General features: G+C 41.5%; 1 protein-coding gene across 1 annotated transcript in view; it reads right to left on the bottom strand.

The window, feature by feature from the left end:
* Nucleotides 1–13,274, bottom strand: part of ARFGEF2 (ADP ribosylation factor guanine nucleotide exchange factor 2) — a 58,941-nt gene that overhangs the window by 31,044 nt on the left and 14,623 nt on the right. The window contains 9 exon segments of the mRNA XM_015410921.1: nt 977–1,178; nt 2,448–2,556; nt 3,400–3,631; nt 5,507–5,513; nt 5,802–6,058; nt 7,597–7,727; nt 9,714–9,877; nt 10,167–10,238; nt 13,011–13,230. Of these exon segments, the coding sequence (XP_015266407.1) occupies nt 977–1,178; nt 2,448–2,556; nt 3,400–3,631; nt 5,507–5,513; nt 5,802–6,058; nt 7,597–7,727; nt 9,714–9,877; nt 10,167–10,238; nt 13,011–13,230 (1,394 nt within the window).

Genomic DNA, 13,274 nt, shown 5'->3' with positions numbered 1-13,274 from the left:
CTCTTTGTAGTCTGGGGATGAGCTGTAATTCTGGGGGATCCCCAGGTCCCTCCGGGAGGCTGGCATCCCTACGACAGTATGTTTCAATATTATTTCTAAAAAAGGAATGTTATATTTATATGCACAGCATCTCAAGGAAGAAGAACAAGAATTAGAGGAAAGCTGTACAAAGACAATTCAACAAGTTGTAATTACTGCCACATGCAATATTTTTCAAAAAATGCTACGAATTTTTCATTCAGTATGGTAGAACTAACTCTAGAGGCCAACTAAGCAACAAGCAAAGGCATCCATTTGTCATTAATTTTCACCACAATCTTCAATCTGTGGTCTCTAAGAATTTTACTATTAATTTGCCAGTCTCTTTTTAAGCTGCATTATATAATACTATACATAAGAAATGCAAAAGAGAGGTGAATCTCTCAAACATGCCGGTTGAAGAATTTACGGAAGAAAACTTTATACAACCTGGATGGCCCAGGCTAGCCTGATCTCATCACATCTCAAAAGCTAAGTAGGATTGGCCCTGGTTAGTATTTGGATGGGAGACCACCAAGTAAGTCCAGGGTTGCTACACACAGGCAGGCAATGGCAAACCACCTCTTAGTCTCTCGACTTCAAAAGCCTACAAGGTTGCCATACATTGGCTGCGACTCAACTGCACTTCACACACACCAGCTTTATACAACAGCAGCAACAAAATCCTAAACCTTACTTCAAGAAGTAACCTTACTTCAAGAAGTAAGTCCCACCTAATTGAATGAGCGTTACTCCCCAGAAGGTGTGTTTGGGATTCCACTCTTAATTTCTCCATAAAACACCAATATGGGGTTCAACTCTCTTTTTACTTCCCTTGCCATTACCTTTCTTTTCATTTCATTCATGCAGTAAAAAATAAAGCAAACCCAGCAAACTGTAAAAACAGAACCATAAGAAATACACATTTCACGGTATTTAAATGATAACTCCAACTCACAATTCAATCCCATGTTCAATTATCTCTTTTTGTTGCTTGATAACTTCACATTGCTCAGGGTCATCGTGGAGTGTGGTCTGGGTGCCAACGCTGCCAATTCCTGAGGAGACTGTTGAATCTAAGGAGCTTGCACTACTCCTTCTTCCTCCCATTTCCAAACATTTGCTTTCGCCCATTTCCTGATCAGAAGACTTATCGGGACCTACGTGTGAAAGTGAAGTTAAGGAGGTATTCTTCTTTAAAATAAGTGATTAACAAAGAAGTTGGCAGAAAACAGATACTCCACTCTCTGCAATCGCCGCACCTTTATGCTCAGCAGGCTGAATTGAGGGAGTGATTTGTAAAAATCTCATTCTCTGATTTCCTTTGTCCTTGTGCCTCTGGCATGATCGAAACCATTGATCATGCTCTTTTATCCTGCAATCAATGGTCCTCATTATGAGAACTTTAGATCTTGCCCATTCTGAGCAAATATAATCTTGCCATAGAACACCAGGCAGTCTCTTTTCTTTTGGCAGATGTTAAACCTGAGGTGACATGAGCTGTGGCCAAATTTTTGTCTCTTATGATACCTCTAAGACACTCCTCTGCTATGCATTAATGTGACAACTTTGAGGGTTTTATATCTTTTAATGTTACTTTATTGGTGATATAATCCTTTATTGGTGATATAATCCTTTTTTATTTATTATCTGTAACATTTCTGATGTGATCCTTGTTTTAAATATATTGTACCTCAGGTCAATGGAGTTTATTGTTAATAAAGAAAAAAAACCAGATACTGACTGATGATTTTATATAACAGAATTAGATTTAGAAGAGACCAAAAAGTAATACAGTCCACTAGTATACTAATTCCTAAAGGTTTGCATCCCACCTAGAATCTCTACAGATGCAAGGAGAGGCAAGTTTTGTGGACCAGCCCCCCCCCCCCATCAACAGTCCAAAACACCCCCTGAAGTGCTGCTCCTGAGTGATGAGGGATCCCCCAGGAACAGCTTGTGGCAGTATCAGAGTTTTCCCACTGAGAGCAGAATTGGTGAAAATTGCCCCCCAGCCCTTCATCTGCAGAAATTCTAGTGAGAATCCAAGCCCATGTTTCTCCACAAGTTTCTTACAGGTCCATGACACAGGGCCAACTGGCTCTGTACACTGAATATGGGGTGCCTCAGGGCAAGAGGTACCTTTTCTTCAACAGGATAGGTCTTATGCAGCAGCATCCAACCAGGAAGCTGCCATCTATATAGGCCTCAGTCAGTTCCTGATGTACATCCTTGCTCCCTGTTTTTTTAGTTTTTTTTTTTTTTAAAGTCACGTCGCAAAGCTTGTCTCAGAAATTCCTGCACTGGGATAATAGAAGACAAATTGGCTAAAATCAAGCCTTTGGAATGTAAGGGAAGATAGCTGGAAACTCAGGTGCACCCTTATTTTAAGTACACTTTTGTATGTAGAAACCACATCAATGTCTCACCAAGGCTGGCCTGATGGTTTGGATTCACATACAGGTCTTTGCTCCATTCTACCATGCACTTTAAAACAGAGACTAAACATTCAAGACCTTTCTTCCTTAGGCTTAGTTCCTGCACAGAAATAAAAAACAAAACAAAGAAGGAGCAACTATACTATCAACAGGTCAAGGACTTAAGAACTAAAGGAATTCAGACATCCAGCCAGATATGATTGAGAACAAAAAACATAGTGTGAACTTCCAAACACAGAGGGGAAAAGGCTCAGTTTCGATTTCCTTCCTTGATTTTCCTTTCTGTATGGTTAAGATTCTAGTCTCTAGATTCAGTAGCCTTCAGAAGCAGAGCTACAGCTTTTACTTTGGTTCATCACCACAAATTACAGTTAATATAAACATGACTGTAAACCAAATATGACAACATGCCAAATTCAAACTGTGATTTCTAATTTGCCAATCACAAACCACGTTCTTCTAGCACATAAGTCTAACTAGCCTTGTTGTTTGGCAAGATGTCTGAGTTAAAGTCAAAATGTAGAATCATAATTTGACATGGATATAGGGATTACTGTTCAGCAACTCAGCAATAGTCTTTGGTTTTGGTGCAAATGTACAGTTAACCAGTGTTTAGGGATTGAAGGCTGACTATGCAAGTGTGAGGCCTCCCCCCACATCCCCTGGCCCACATATGAGTCATCACCGTAATCTGCATTAATTTCATTCAATCTGAAACAAAGTCCCATTGGTGCTATCCCAAGTATGAACCAAACTGTCCTTACGAACAAGCTATAGAAGCTAATGGAAGAACTAGAAGATACTAATTCAAGGAATCGATAGTGCGAAATGCTAACATCACTAGCAGTGCAATCCTAAACAGTCACTTCAGTCTAGAAGCCCATTAATTTCAGTGGGCTCAGACTGCATTGCATTGCACAGGTTATCTCTGCAAAAGTCTTACCTGTAGAAGTGTCATTCCTAATTCATGTCCACTCCGTCCCTGTGCAATTTTAGACAAGTCATTTACTAGCCGTTCAAAAATATTAGCAGCATTCAAATCACAGTCATAGTTAACGTATATGTCCACTACACATTGGGCATCTGAAACAAAGGTTTACATGATGAGAATTCATTTGCCTGGGAACACCGCACAAAGCCAACAAAACTTCACAACTAGTAGGTTATTTTCCAATCTGGGAAATGTATAGGATAGGGACAAATGAAGGGATAACAAAACATAGTGGCTGTACTATAACAGCTGAACTTTGCTTGTTTGTTTTTTAAAATCTGTAATTCCCCCACTAAAAAAAAAGATACTCAGCACTTAATGTCCAGAAGGCAAGGAATGCCTGATATACAACCATATCTTCAAGACCTAGGGTTGCCAGCTCTGGGTGGGGAAATACCTGGAGATTTGGGGGTGGAGCCTGAGAAGGGCGGGGTTTGGGAAGGGGAGGGACCTCAGCATGGGACAATGTCATAAAGTCCATCCTCCAAAGGAGCCATTTTCTCTAGGGGAACTGATCTTGGTAGTCTGGAGATCAGTTGTTAAAAAGATCTCCAGGCTCCACTGGGAGGCTGGCAACCCTATCAAGACCCCTTATTTTCACTTAACCTTCCTCTATATCCCAAGAATCTCCAGTCTTTGTCCTTTGACTGACTATATCAATCTAAAACTATGAGCAGAGTGGTACATTTAGATGCAAAAGGCTCCGTTCTAACCCTTTCTCAGCCAGCCACTAAGCACATCAGGTGGCCTCACCACTCACCGTCCCTCAGTCTTTAGCCTACCCTCATTAATGTTATAAAGCTCTCAGCATGATTGTCAGTGGAATGAGAAGACTCAGGTTGGAGAGGGGATCCAACTGAGGCACCCTTTCCCAGACAGCAGACAAATCTTGCACATGTTCAGCCCTTTCTCTTCCACTTGTCACCGCTAACCCTTAGAGCAAATCATGGTCTTGCTGCCATCAACCAGGATTTAGGATTTTGGGGAGGGTTCAGCCAATCCCCACCACCTAATCTCCTGGGCAGCACCTCCTTTCACAAGCAGAGTGCAGCCTAGATGTGCAACTGAGCTTGTGAAATAAAAACCCAGGCAGTTTTTAAAAAATTAAAAGATTATGTTTAACAGAAAAAGACAAAATAAACGAAGTGCAGTTGCTAATATTTTGCAATTTTAAAATAACTAAAAGATGCCCTAAACTTTAGTTACAAATTGTTTTTCCTCCCTGGAGCTAATGGAGTAAAGTCCTTAATGAGACCACCTTGAATTGGTCCCTAGTTTGCCCATATTACCTTGGTCCAGACTCCTGAGCCAATCAACAAACCCACACTGCCTTGTGGGAGGGTACACTTTCTACCCACAGCAACCACCTGGCCAAACAACTCCAGGAAATGCACACTGAGCTCTTAGGGAAGAGTGTTTCTCCAGGTCCTTCCCCCTTCTTTTTCCCCTCCAGAATGGGTCAGGGCCATTCCTGAGTTCCTGAATTTGCCCTGGGAGCTTTGGCCAGGAAGAGAAGTAGTAATGCCTCGTCCCCATATACAGAAATTCTCCATTAGGCACGAGGCCCTGGGTTAAGGAGCCCAAATACAAAAGAAGTTATTGCCTGAGGACCTAGGAAGGCCACGGGGCTAGAAATCCTATCCCAAAAAGGGGAAATTATATTGATGAAAAGCCTTTCCTTAGCAAATTTCATTTCTTTGTGTTCTACCCTCTGTAGATTTTTCTGGAATCTTCAACTAACGTCTTCTTCCCTCCTGTTTCCCGCTGCCCAATCACCCTCATAGCTTAGGGATGTATTGTCTGTATCATAATAATCCATAATCTGTTTCAAGAATTCTACACTAGTGGTCTTCTCCCTCAACTATACACAGAGAAATGGATATTTATATTGGGTTGGATCCAACCACATTTTCCTCTGGTGGAAAAGGCTATGCTGAGAATCATAGGACCTGTGTAGATAAAAGCTATGTGTGATGGGAATAACGAGAGAAACTGGACAAGTGAGGGGAAAAGCTGTTTTGTGTGTGTGCGCGCGTGTGTGCTTGCATGCGTGGAAGACATATTGACTTCTGGCAACCCCTACTGGGGTTTGGACATTTCAGAGAGGTGGCTTGATAGCCTGTCTCTACATCCCAAGCCCTGGTATTCCTTGGAGGTTTCCCATCCAAGTACTTGCCAGGGTCGGCCCTGTTTAGCTTCCAAGATCTGATGAGACTGGCCTTGCCTGGGCTATCCAGGTCAGGGCTTATTTACCACTTATTTTCATCCATGTAATATACCAAATTGAAACAAATATATAAAGCAATGCAATTTCCTTGTATTTTTTCATACAACAGAAGGACTATCAAGCACACAAAAACAATAAGGCTCTCTTACCTCAATCTGCATTTTTAAATGGGTCTTAAAGTTAGAAAGAAGGGTGAGGAAGATGGCAAGAGACAGCTCAAAGACATCAGGAACAGAAGACACCCCATTTTTGGATAATGCTACGCAGAGATATTGCTTGATTGCATTTATAAACATTTCATGTGTCCGGAAGACCGGGCCAGCATTTTGCAGAACTGAGAGAAGCAGCTGGAGGGACACTATCTTAGAGCGCAGTTCATGAGACCTGAAAACAGGAGAATTGAGTCAAACTCTGTGGAGCTCTGTGACAGGTTGATTCAGTCTGACAGTGTGTTCTGGACTGTGCCTCAGTGTTCAATAATGGATATTTTCTAAGCCATTTCAGTATATATAGTAGTTTTGGCTACACCCATTCCTTCAAAACAGACCTTTCCAAACACCGACCTTTGCAGAGTCCCACTGAACTCAAAACCTATACACCCTTTACTTATATGTCCCATGAGGAGGAGAAGAAGAAGAGATTGGATTTATACCCTGCCCTTCACTTGGGAGTCTCAGAGCGATTTACAGACTTCTTCCCCTTCCCCTCCCCACAACAGACACCCTGTGAGGTAGGCGGTGCCGAGAGAGCTCTTTCCAGAATTGTCCTTGAGAGAACAGCTCTGACAGAACTATGGCTTGCCCAAGGTCATCCAGCAGCTACAGGTGGAGGAGTGGGGAATCAAACCCAGTTCTCCCAGATTAGAGTCCACACAGTTAACCACTACACCAATCCTTCATCCATTTTCCAGTGCAAAAACTAAGCAACCATTCAAGAGTATCTCAGGCTCCTCTGCCTTCTTCCGACAGATAGATGCGTAGAAAGGTGGTATATACATTTTTAAGTAAATAAATAAATATCTCTAAGGTGCTATACATATTTCTCTCTTCCACATACAGCAACTAACCCATACACATACTCAGATCTTTCTTTTCTGCAGGAAGCAGGAATAACACACAAATCTTTTTGAGTCTATGAAGCCAAGCCAAGCAATTGCCCCCATCAGAATTTCTCAGAATGTGTCTCACAACCTGGAACCAGCCATCATTTGGAAAACCATAACTTACTAGATTCATTAACGGGCAATATCAATGACATCAATGACATATCAGTGCATCAATGACATATCAGTGCAGCCACAAGAATTAACGGGCAATATTAACAGCATCAATGACATATCAGTGCAGCCACAAGGCATATTCATTATAAACTGATTTCCCCATACACTATCATTTTTTTATATGGCAACAGACAGAATCCTACTACTCTACAGGCAGAAGGGTTAGCGCTTCTGTGTTCCTCTCCATTGCTGCGGTCGTTTCTGACCCCAAGAGGGAACAGCCCCAAGGTTGTGGAATCTACATGGAGAACAGCCACATTGGTTGGGGGTGGTGCTGGAGTGAGGAGAGACAAGGAGCTGAAATTGCTCCTCTTCCCCATTCTGTGCACCCAGCTCCAATGAGGGGAGAGGGCAATTTCATCCCCTTGCCCTTCCTCACTCCATCTTACAGACCCTCACAGCTGTTTCTCTGTGCAGATCCAGTGACCCCCGAAGTTATCGTTCTAGCAGTCAGTGAAGGAGAGGAACATGGAAAACTTTCATGTGCTTTCTGCACACTGCCCACTATTTGGATTTTCCAAACTAGCTACAGTGCATGGATAATTAAAACCAAGCTGCCAACAAGGCTTTGATTTTGTTCTTTCATTTTGATAACAAGCATTCTGGATGGGGTAAAACTCAGGAAGATTTATCTTTTTTTTACTTGGGATCTGGTGGCCCGTCACCAAGAGGTTTCATTGAAAGCTTGCACAGTGACCGGAACACAAGGAAGGCATCCTTCTGAAGGATATGTGAGAACTTGGCAGCTGCCTGTGGACCAGGGACATCTGCTTCCTAAAATACAAAGTCAGAAAACTGTTAGTTAGAACAGCAGCTATAGAATGCGTAGATGTTTAGAAGCAGGATATGGCCTACGGCGCTGAGATTAAGCTGAACAGGAATGTTTCTCAGCCACAATGCTCATGTCAGGTTAGGAATGGAGAGAAAGTGGTACTTGTAGCCAAAAGAACAACACTGTTTGCATTGTCAGAGAACTCAAGAACTAAGATAATCTGGTTACAGTCTACTTAAATGAGATAAACACAACAGCCCTTGACAAAGAAACAGAAAGGAAAAAACCCAACAACTTTAAGCAGTTATTTATTGTATTTAAGAGCACTACAAAGTTATTCAACTGAGGCTTTGGAATGTCTTGTACATAACTTGAAACAATGATTTGGAACTCTATGAATCAGCCGTGTGCTTCTGTGTTTCTCTTCTCTCCCCCATTCATGCAGCCAGTCAGTGAATTTCATTTTAACACAAACCATGGCTTGACATTGCATTCTAGCCACCACCCTACAGTTTGTTATAGCTGAAGTTGACATGCAACCTGGTTCGGAGGGAGAGCAACCCGTCATTTGGCAATTCAGATGCAACACCAAACAATTTTGTGTTGTAACTCACAATCAACTTCAACTACATATAACTGGAGAGAAAACAACACACAGGCACAGGGCTGGTTCACACATTGTTAACCCATGTTTTGGTGTTGCATCTGAACTAACCTTTAGTTTTTCAGAAGAGCACTATGAATAAGTGTTATCAGCCAAGTTTTAGCTTCAAAAGATCAACTTATAGACTGAGAATCTGTGAATTTCAACCATTCTAACACATACACACACTCTGAAAAAACATTTTTGATCAGCCCTCTACCAAACAAGTTGCTTAACAATTTCAGCCCATTAACGACTTGGGTAATTTAACGAATTAAAAATGAATACTACACATACAAAGCCCTTCATGGCCTTGGACTCTTAAGATCTGTAAGACCACCTCTCCTCCTATATCCTGTCATGACATTTTTGCTCATCTGAACAGGGCTTCCTATTGGTGCCACCCTGCCAATGGGCAAGATCAACAACTGCCCATACATGTGCATTCTCTGTAATGCCTGCTCTATGGCATGGTCTGCCTGAGGAGATCAGGAAGTCTCCCACACGTTTGGTTTTCCCCAAACTATGTAAAACCAAACTGTTCAGGAAGGCATTTTTATATGGGAAACACGGCTGTACTGTAACAGAATGATTCAGACATTTTTGCTATAATCTCCAAATCACAAGAGCATGAATGTGTGCAACCACAGCCCAGAAAAACCTTGTCAGACTACTCACTGGAATTCTGATATATCAGGATCTGATCTGCTAAGCAACTGAGACATTCAGAAAGGGAAAAGACTGATGCAGTTGTACAATCTGATCTAATAAGATTTTGTAATTATTCCTATAATATAAGCCCATGATTTCTGGTTATGAGAATAATGTGTGTAGAAGACCACTTTTCCCCTTAGCTGAATTCAGGCAATAATCAGTTTTGGCAACCACTTCCTATAAATTAGCTAATATCTAATGGCAGAATCTAGTACTAGATAGTGTGGGGGAATAAATCTGCCTTGAATCATCTTGAGAAAGGGGAACTGTAAGTGCTGTATATTAAATAATAAATGTTTGCATTTGATACAAGAAATATCAAGAAAATGCCTTTGTTGGCATACAAACCTTTTAAAACAGTCTACGTATGTGTATACGTATTTGTATGTGTATACGTATCCCAATAAAGGCTTGTCAAATGTAAAAACAGTCTATTTTTCAAGCTTCACACTAAGACTCACTCAGTCCTAAATATTTAAGACGCTGATGAAGTATGTTTGGATCTGGTTGTAATGCATTTTGAAGCCATTTTTAGCCTTTCAAACATTCTAGTTTCATTTCATCTCTCTCCGCCTCCTACCAATCCTTCCCAGGAAGGGAACTAAATTCACTGCACACTTATGAATCCTACCAGGTTATCCGTGGAAGAGACTGACTGTCTGTCATCTGGAATTCCATTTGCTTGTGAGTTTTCACTAACAACACTGGGAGAGGCAGGGGCTGCAGTTTCCAGCTCGGACGGAATTCTACCCAGTTCAGACACAGGTTGCTTTTTTGTTTCTTCTTCTAAAGAGACTAAGAAGACAAACATTTTACCAAATACATTCCCATAAACATTTATTTTTCAATAATCTCAGACAGGTCAGTCAGAAAACACTGATAGAACACAGTACTGCTAAAGAATCAGATTACATTTCTCCTGTTTTATGACAGAGATAAGAGACAAGTCTAATATAGAATCCTATATGTGAAAGGCACTAGCTGCTTTCTTACTTAACAAATTCAAGATCTATAGTTTAGGACAAAAGAGGTTATTTCCTTAAAGGCATGAAGAAAGGAAGAGACTTTCCCAAAGAAGTTTTACCTCTAACAGCTGAAGTGACCACATCCTCCAAGATTTCTTTAATAATTTGTTTGCATCCATCAGTTTCTTCTTCTGATAAAATACATATCAAAAGGTCATTTGAAAATGTTTCTGATTTTTTAAAATTTGTTTAAAAGATATTGTCAGGAATTAAGTTACACAAGACACCGCTTCATAGGTGAGGGTCAATTATGTATTTATTTAGTGCATTTCTACACTGCGTCTCCAGGGAAGCTGCCCAAGGGAGAAATGGCCCGACCACTACAGATTTTTCACTTCCCAGTGATTCACTGTTACTATTAGAAGGCACAGTGGCCATTTGGGCATCCTAGCAAACCAAAGATCAAGGCAGGCAGCAGGAAGTTTGAGAATCAGAGTAATGGCAACTCTTGGCCTTTTAATTTAATCATCTTCATATCATAATATAGATTACCAGGGATTAATATTAGTGATAAGTCAAGAACAAGGGCCCCAGCACTGCATAACCCTTACATTGCGGTAATGACTATATCACCAGCAAACAGCAGCAAGTGCCTCACAGAGTGGCCTAACATTAAGTGTACTGCATTCTCCCAAATCCTGGTTTTATACTAGAGCAAGGGGCTGCAATAAGATGTCAGGATAAGCTGAAGTGAAAGGGCGAGCAATCCATGAGTGTGGCATCTTGCCAGTGGAAGGGGGTCCACTTGTTCTGCCCTCCATCCTCCTCTTCTGCAAGTTTCATTGAAAACACTTCCTGGAATGATCAAGCTCCAACTGGCAATGACATCCAAACAGAACTGCCTCAGTAACCTGATGTTTTTTTCCTACACAAGCCTGGATTCTTCATATACAAATACCCGTTTGCCAAGGCACCTCCATATGGATATCATAACCAACTGGAGCATGATCATTCCAGTGAATTTCAAACAGAGCTCCATGAAGGAGAGAGAGGGAAGCATGAAGATGAGTGTTGCCACATGGAAACAAGCTGCACTAATGGGCAAGAGTGCTTCAGTTACAGATTGTCCCAAAATCTGATTGCAGCCATTGCACAAGCTCAGGAGTACAGCAAAGAAAGACAAGCATTAAACAGCTGGCGCCAAAGGAACAGCACTGTCAGATCTCTCTTCCATTAATGTTTCATAAGGTCCAATCCAATGCTTGCAGATAAAAATGGTTTAGATTAAGCTGCTCCCCCTATGTTTCATTCTATGGATAAGTGTCTGATACGTAGAGTTCCAGTCCCAGGCGTAATATATCAATACATAATTTCAGCCTAATTTGCTTCATTTCTTACTGAATGAATCACTAGTTTTCAAAGCTTAGACATAATGCCTATGTTTTTGCAATGTGTTTACACATCTATAACAATTTTCCCTACTAACATAATCTCCAGAACGGCTATACAGCTTGTATCATAGTTCTAAATATAGTACTGAAAATCAAATAATAGTTGGTTATACTAGAGTAATGACATTTCTATCTCCTCATGCATTTTTCTCCTCAGCCACCTATTACCATTGCAAATACTTTTAACGTTGCCAGATATTGTTCACTTCGTATTTGACGCAAAGGAGCTTGGAGAAAAATATTACAATGTATACATGGAGAAATCGCACTATTTTGAACTACTAGGATTGGAGACATAACTAGTGTACTAATTTTAGAGCAGTAGTCAGGAATTAAATCTACTAGCTTACTCACAAATAGGGATGGGGATAAACTGGTTCATGAGCCAAAATGTGTCATGAATTTGGCCTGGTTCGGAACCCCTGAACCAATGTTAGGGGGAGGTGCCTTCCCCGAACATTTCCCAGACTTTTGCCCGGTTTGGCTGTTTGGGCCATTTAAACCTAACAACTGAGTGGCGCAGGTCCACAGCTCACATGTTAGGTTTAAATGGCTGGCAGCCATTTCAGCCTAACAGCTGACAGGCGCACCCACCCTCCTGTTAGGCTGAAATGGGTGTGAGACGTTTCACTGATTGGTTTCGCTTCTCCCCACTTGTAAGTGGTGGCGGGGAAGCAAAACCATCCACTGAAATAGCTGCCAGCCATTTCAGCTTAACAGCTGGGAGGGTACGCCCATCAGCTGTTAGATTTAAATAGCTGTGAGCCATTAAACCCGTCCGTTTCATTCCCCCGGTAAGTCATTTAACCCTTCCCAGGAAAGGGGGGATCGCCCAGGAAGGTTTAAATGGCTGACAAACATTTAACCTGTCCATTTCACTTCCCCCTGCTTTGGAGCAGGGGGAAGCAAAATGAAGCACTGAAATGGCTGCCAGCATTAAAACCTAGAGGCAGATGTCTGTCAGGCTGAAATGGGTGAAACCATTTCAGCGCTCTGTTTTGCTCCCCACACTTTGAAGTGGGGGGAAGCGAAATGGAATACTGAAATGGCTTGCAGTCATTTAATCCTTCCTGGGCTATCCCTCCATTTCTCCCGACCGCAGCAAGCCATGGCTAGGAAAAAGGGGGGATCTGACCCGCTGGTTCGATTCAGGGCAATTTTGGCTCAGTTCGGGGTTCAGTTTGGGGCTATCCCAATCCCTAAACTGAACTGGGATTTTTAGGTTTGTGCCCATCCCTACTCACAGAATAACTGCATTTTAGGAATTTCAAAAGCTTTTGTAACTTGCAATGTGTATAGAAGCAGGGATTAGAAGCAATTTTGTTTGTTCTTGGTGAGTGGGTTAAAGCTGCAATAGCAGAAAAACTAAATTTGTAATGATTGTTAAAAGGAACACTATCAAAACTTCAAGGTATGCAAAAGTCTCCTGAGAGGAAATATAAGTCATCAGCATTCTTCTTCCAGACAAATCATTTTACTTTAAGTCAGCACAAATATCACAAGCTTATTTACCAAATACTGGAGGAGTCAAATCATTCTTTGGCTTCCGCTCTCCATTTTCTGTACTTTCTGGCTCACCATTAGTCAGGTCTGCTTTTACAGGAGTTGAAGGTTTGCTCTCCTGTAGATTATGTTGCAGTCGACCAATCTTTGGAGACCCTGACACACTGTAAGTCATAGGAGAGTGGGATTTTTGTTGATTTGTTGTTTCTAGCTCTCTGGCCTCTTGTATCTAAAAAAATGAAGGTGGAAATGCTTTTTCAGCGTACATCACAG

The sequence above is a fragment of the Gekko japonicus genome, unplaced genomic scaffold, assembly GCF_001447785.1.
Source record: "Gekko japonicus isolate JY-2015 unplaced genomic scaffold, Gekko_japonicus_V1.1 scaffold125, whole genome shotgun sequence".
NCBI classification, from domain to species: Eukaryota; Metazoa; Chordata; class Lepidosauria; order Squamata; family Gekkonidae; genus Gekko; species Gekko japonicus.
This window is presented reverse-complemented; position numbering and strand designations above follow the sequence as displayed.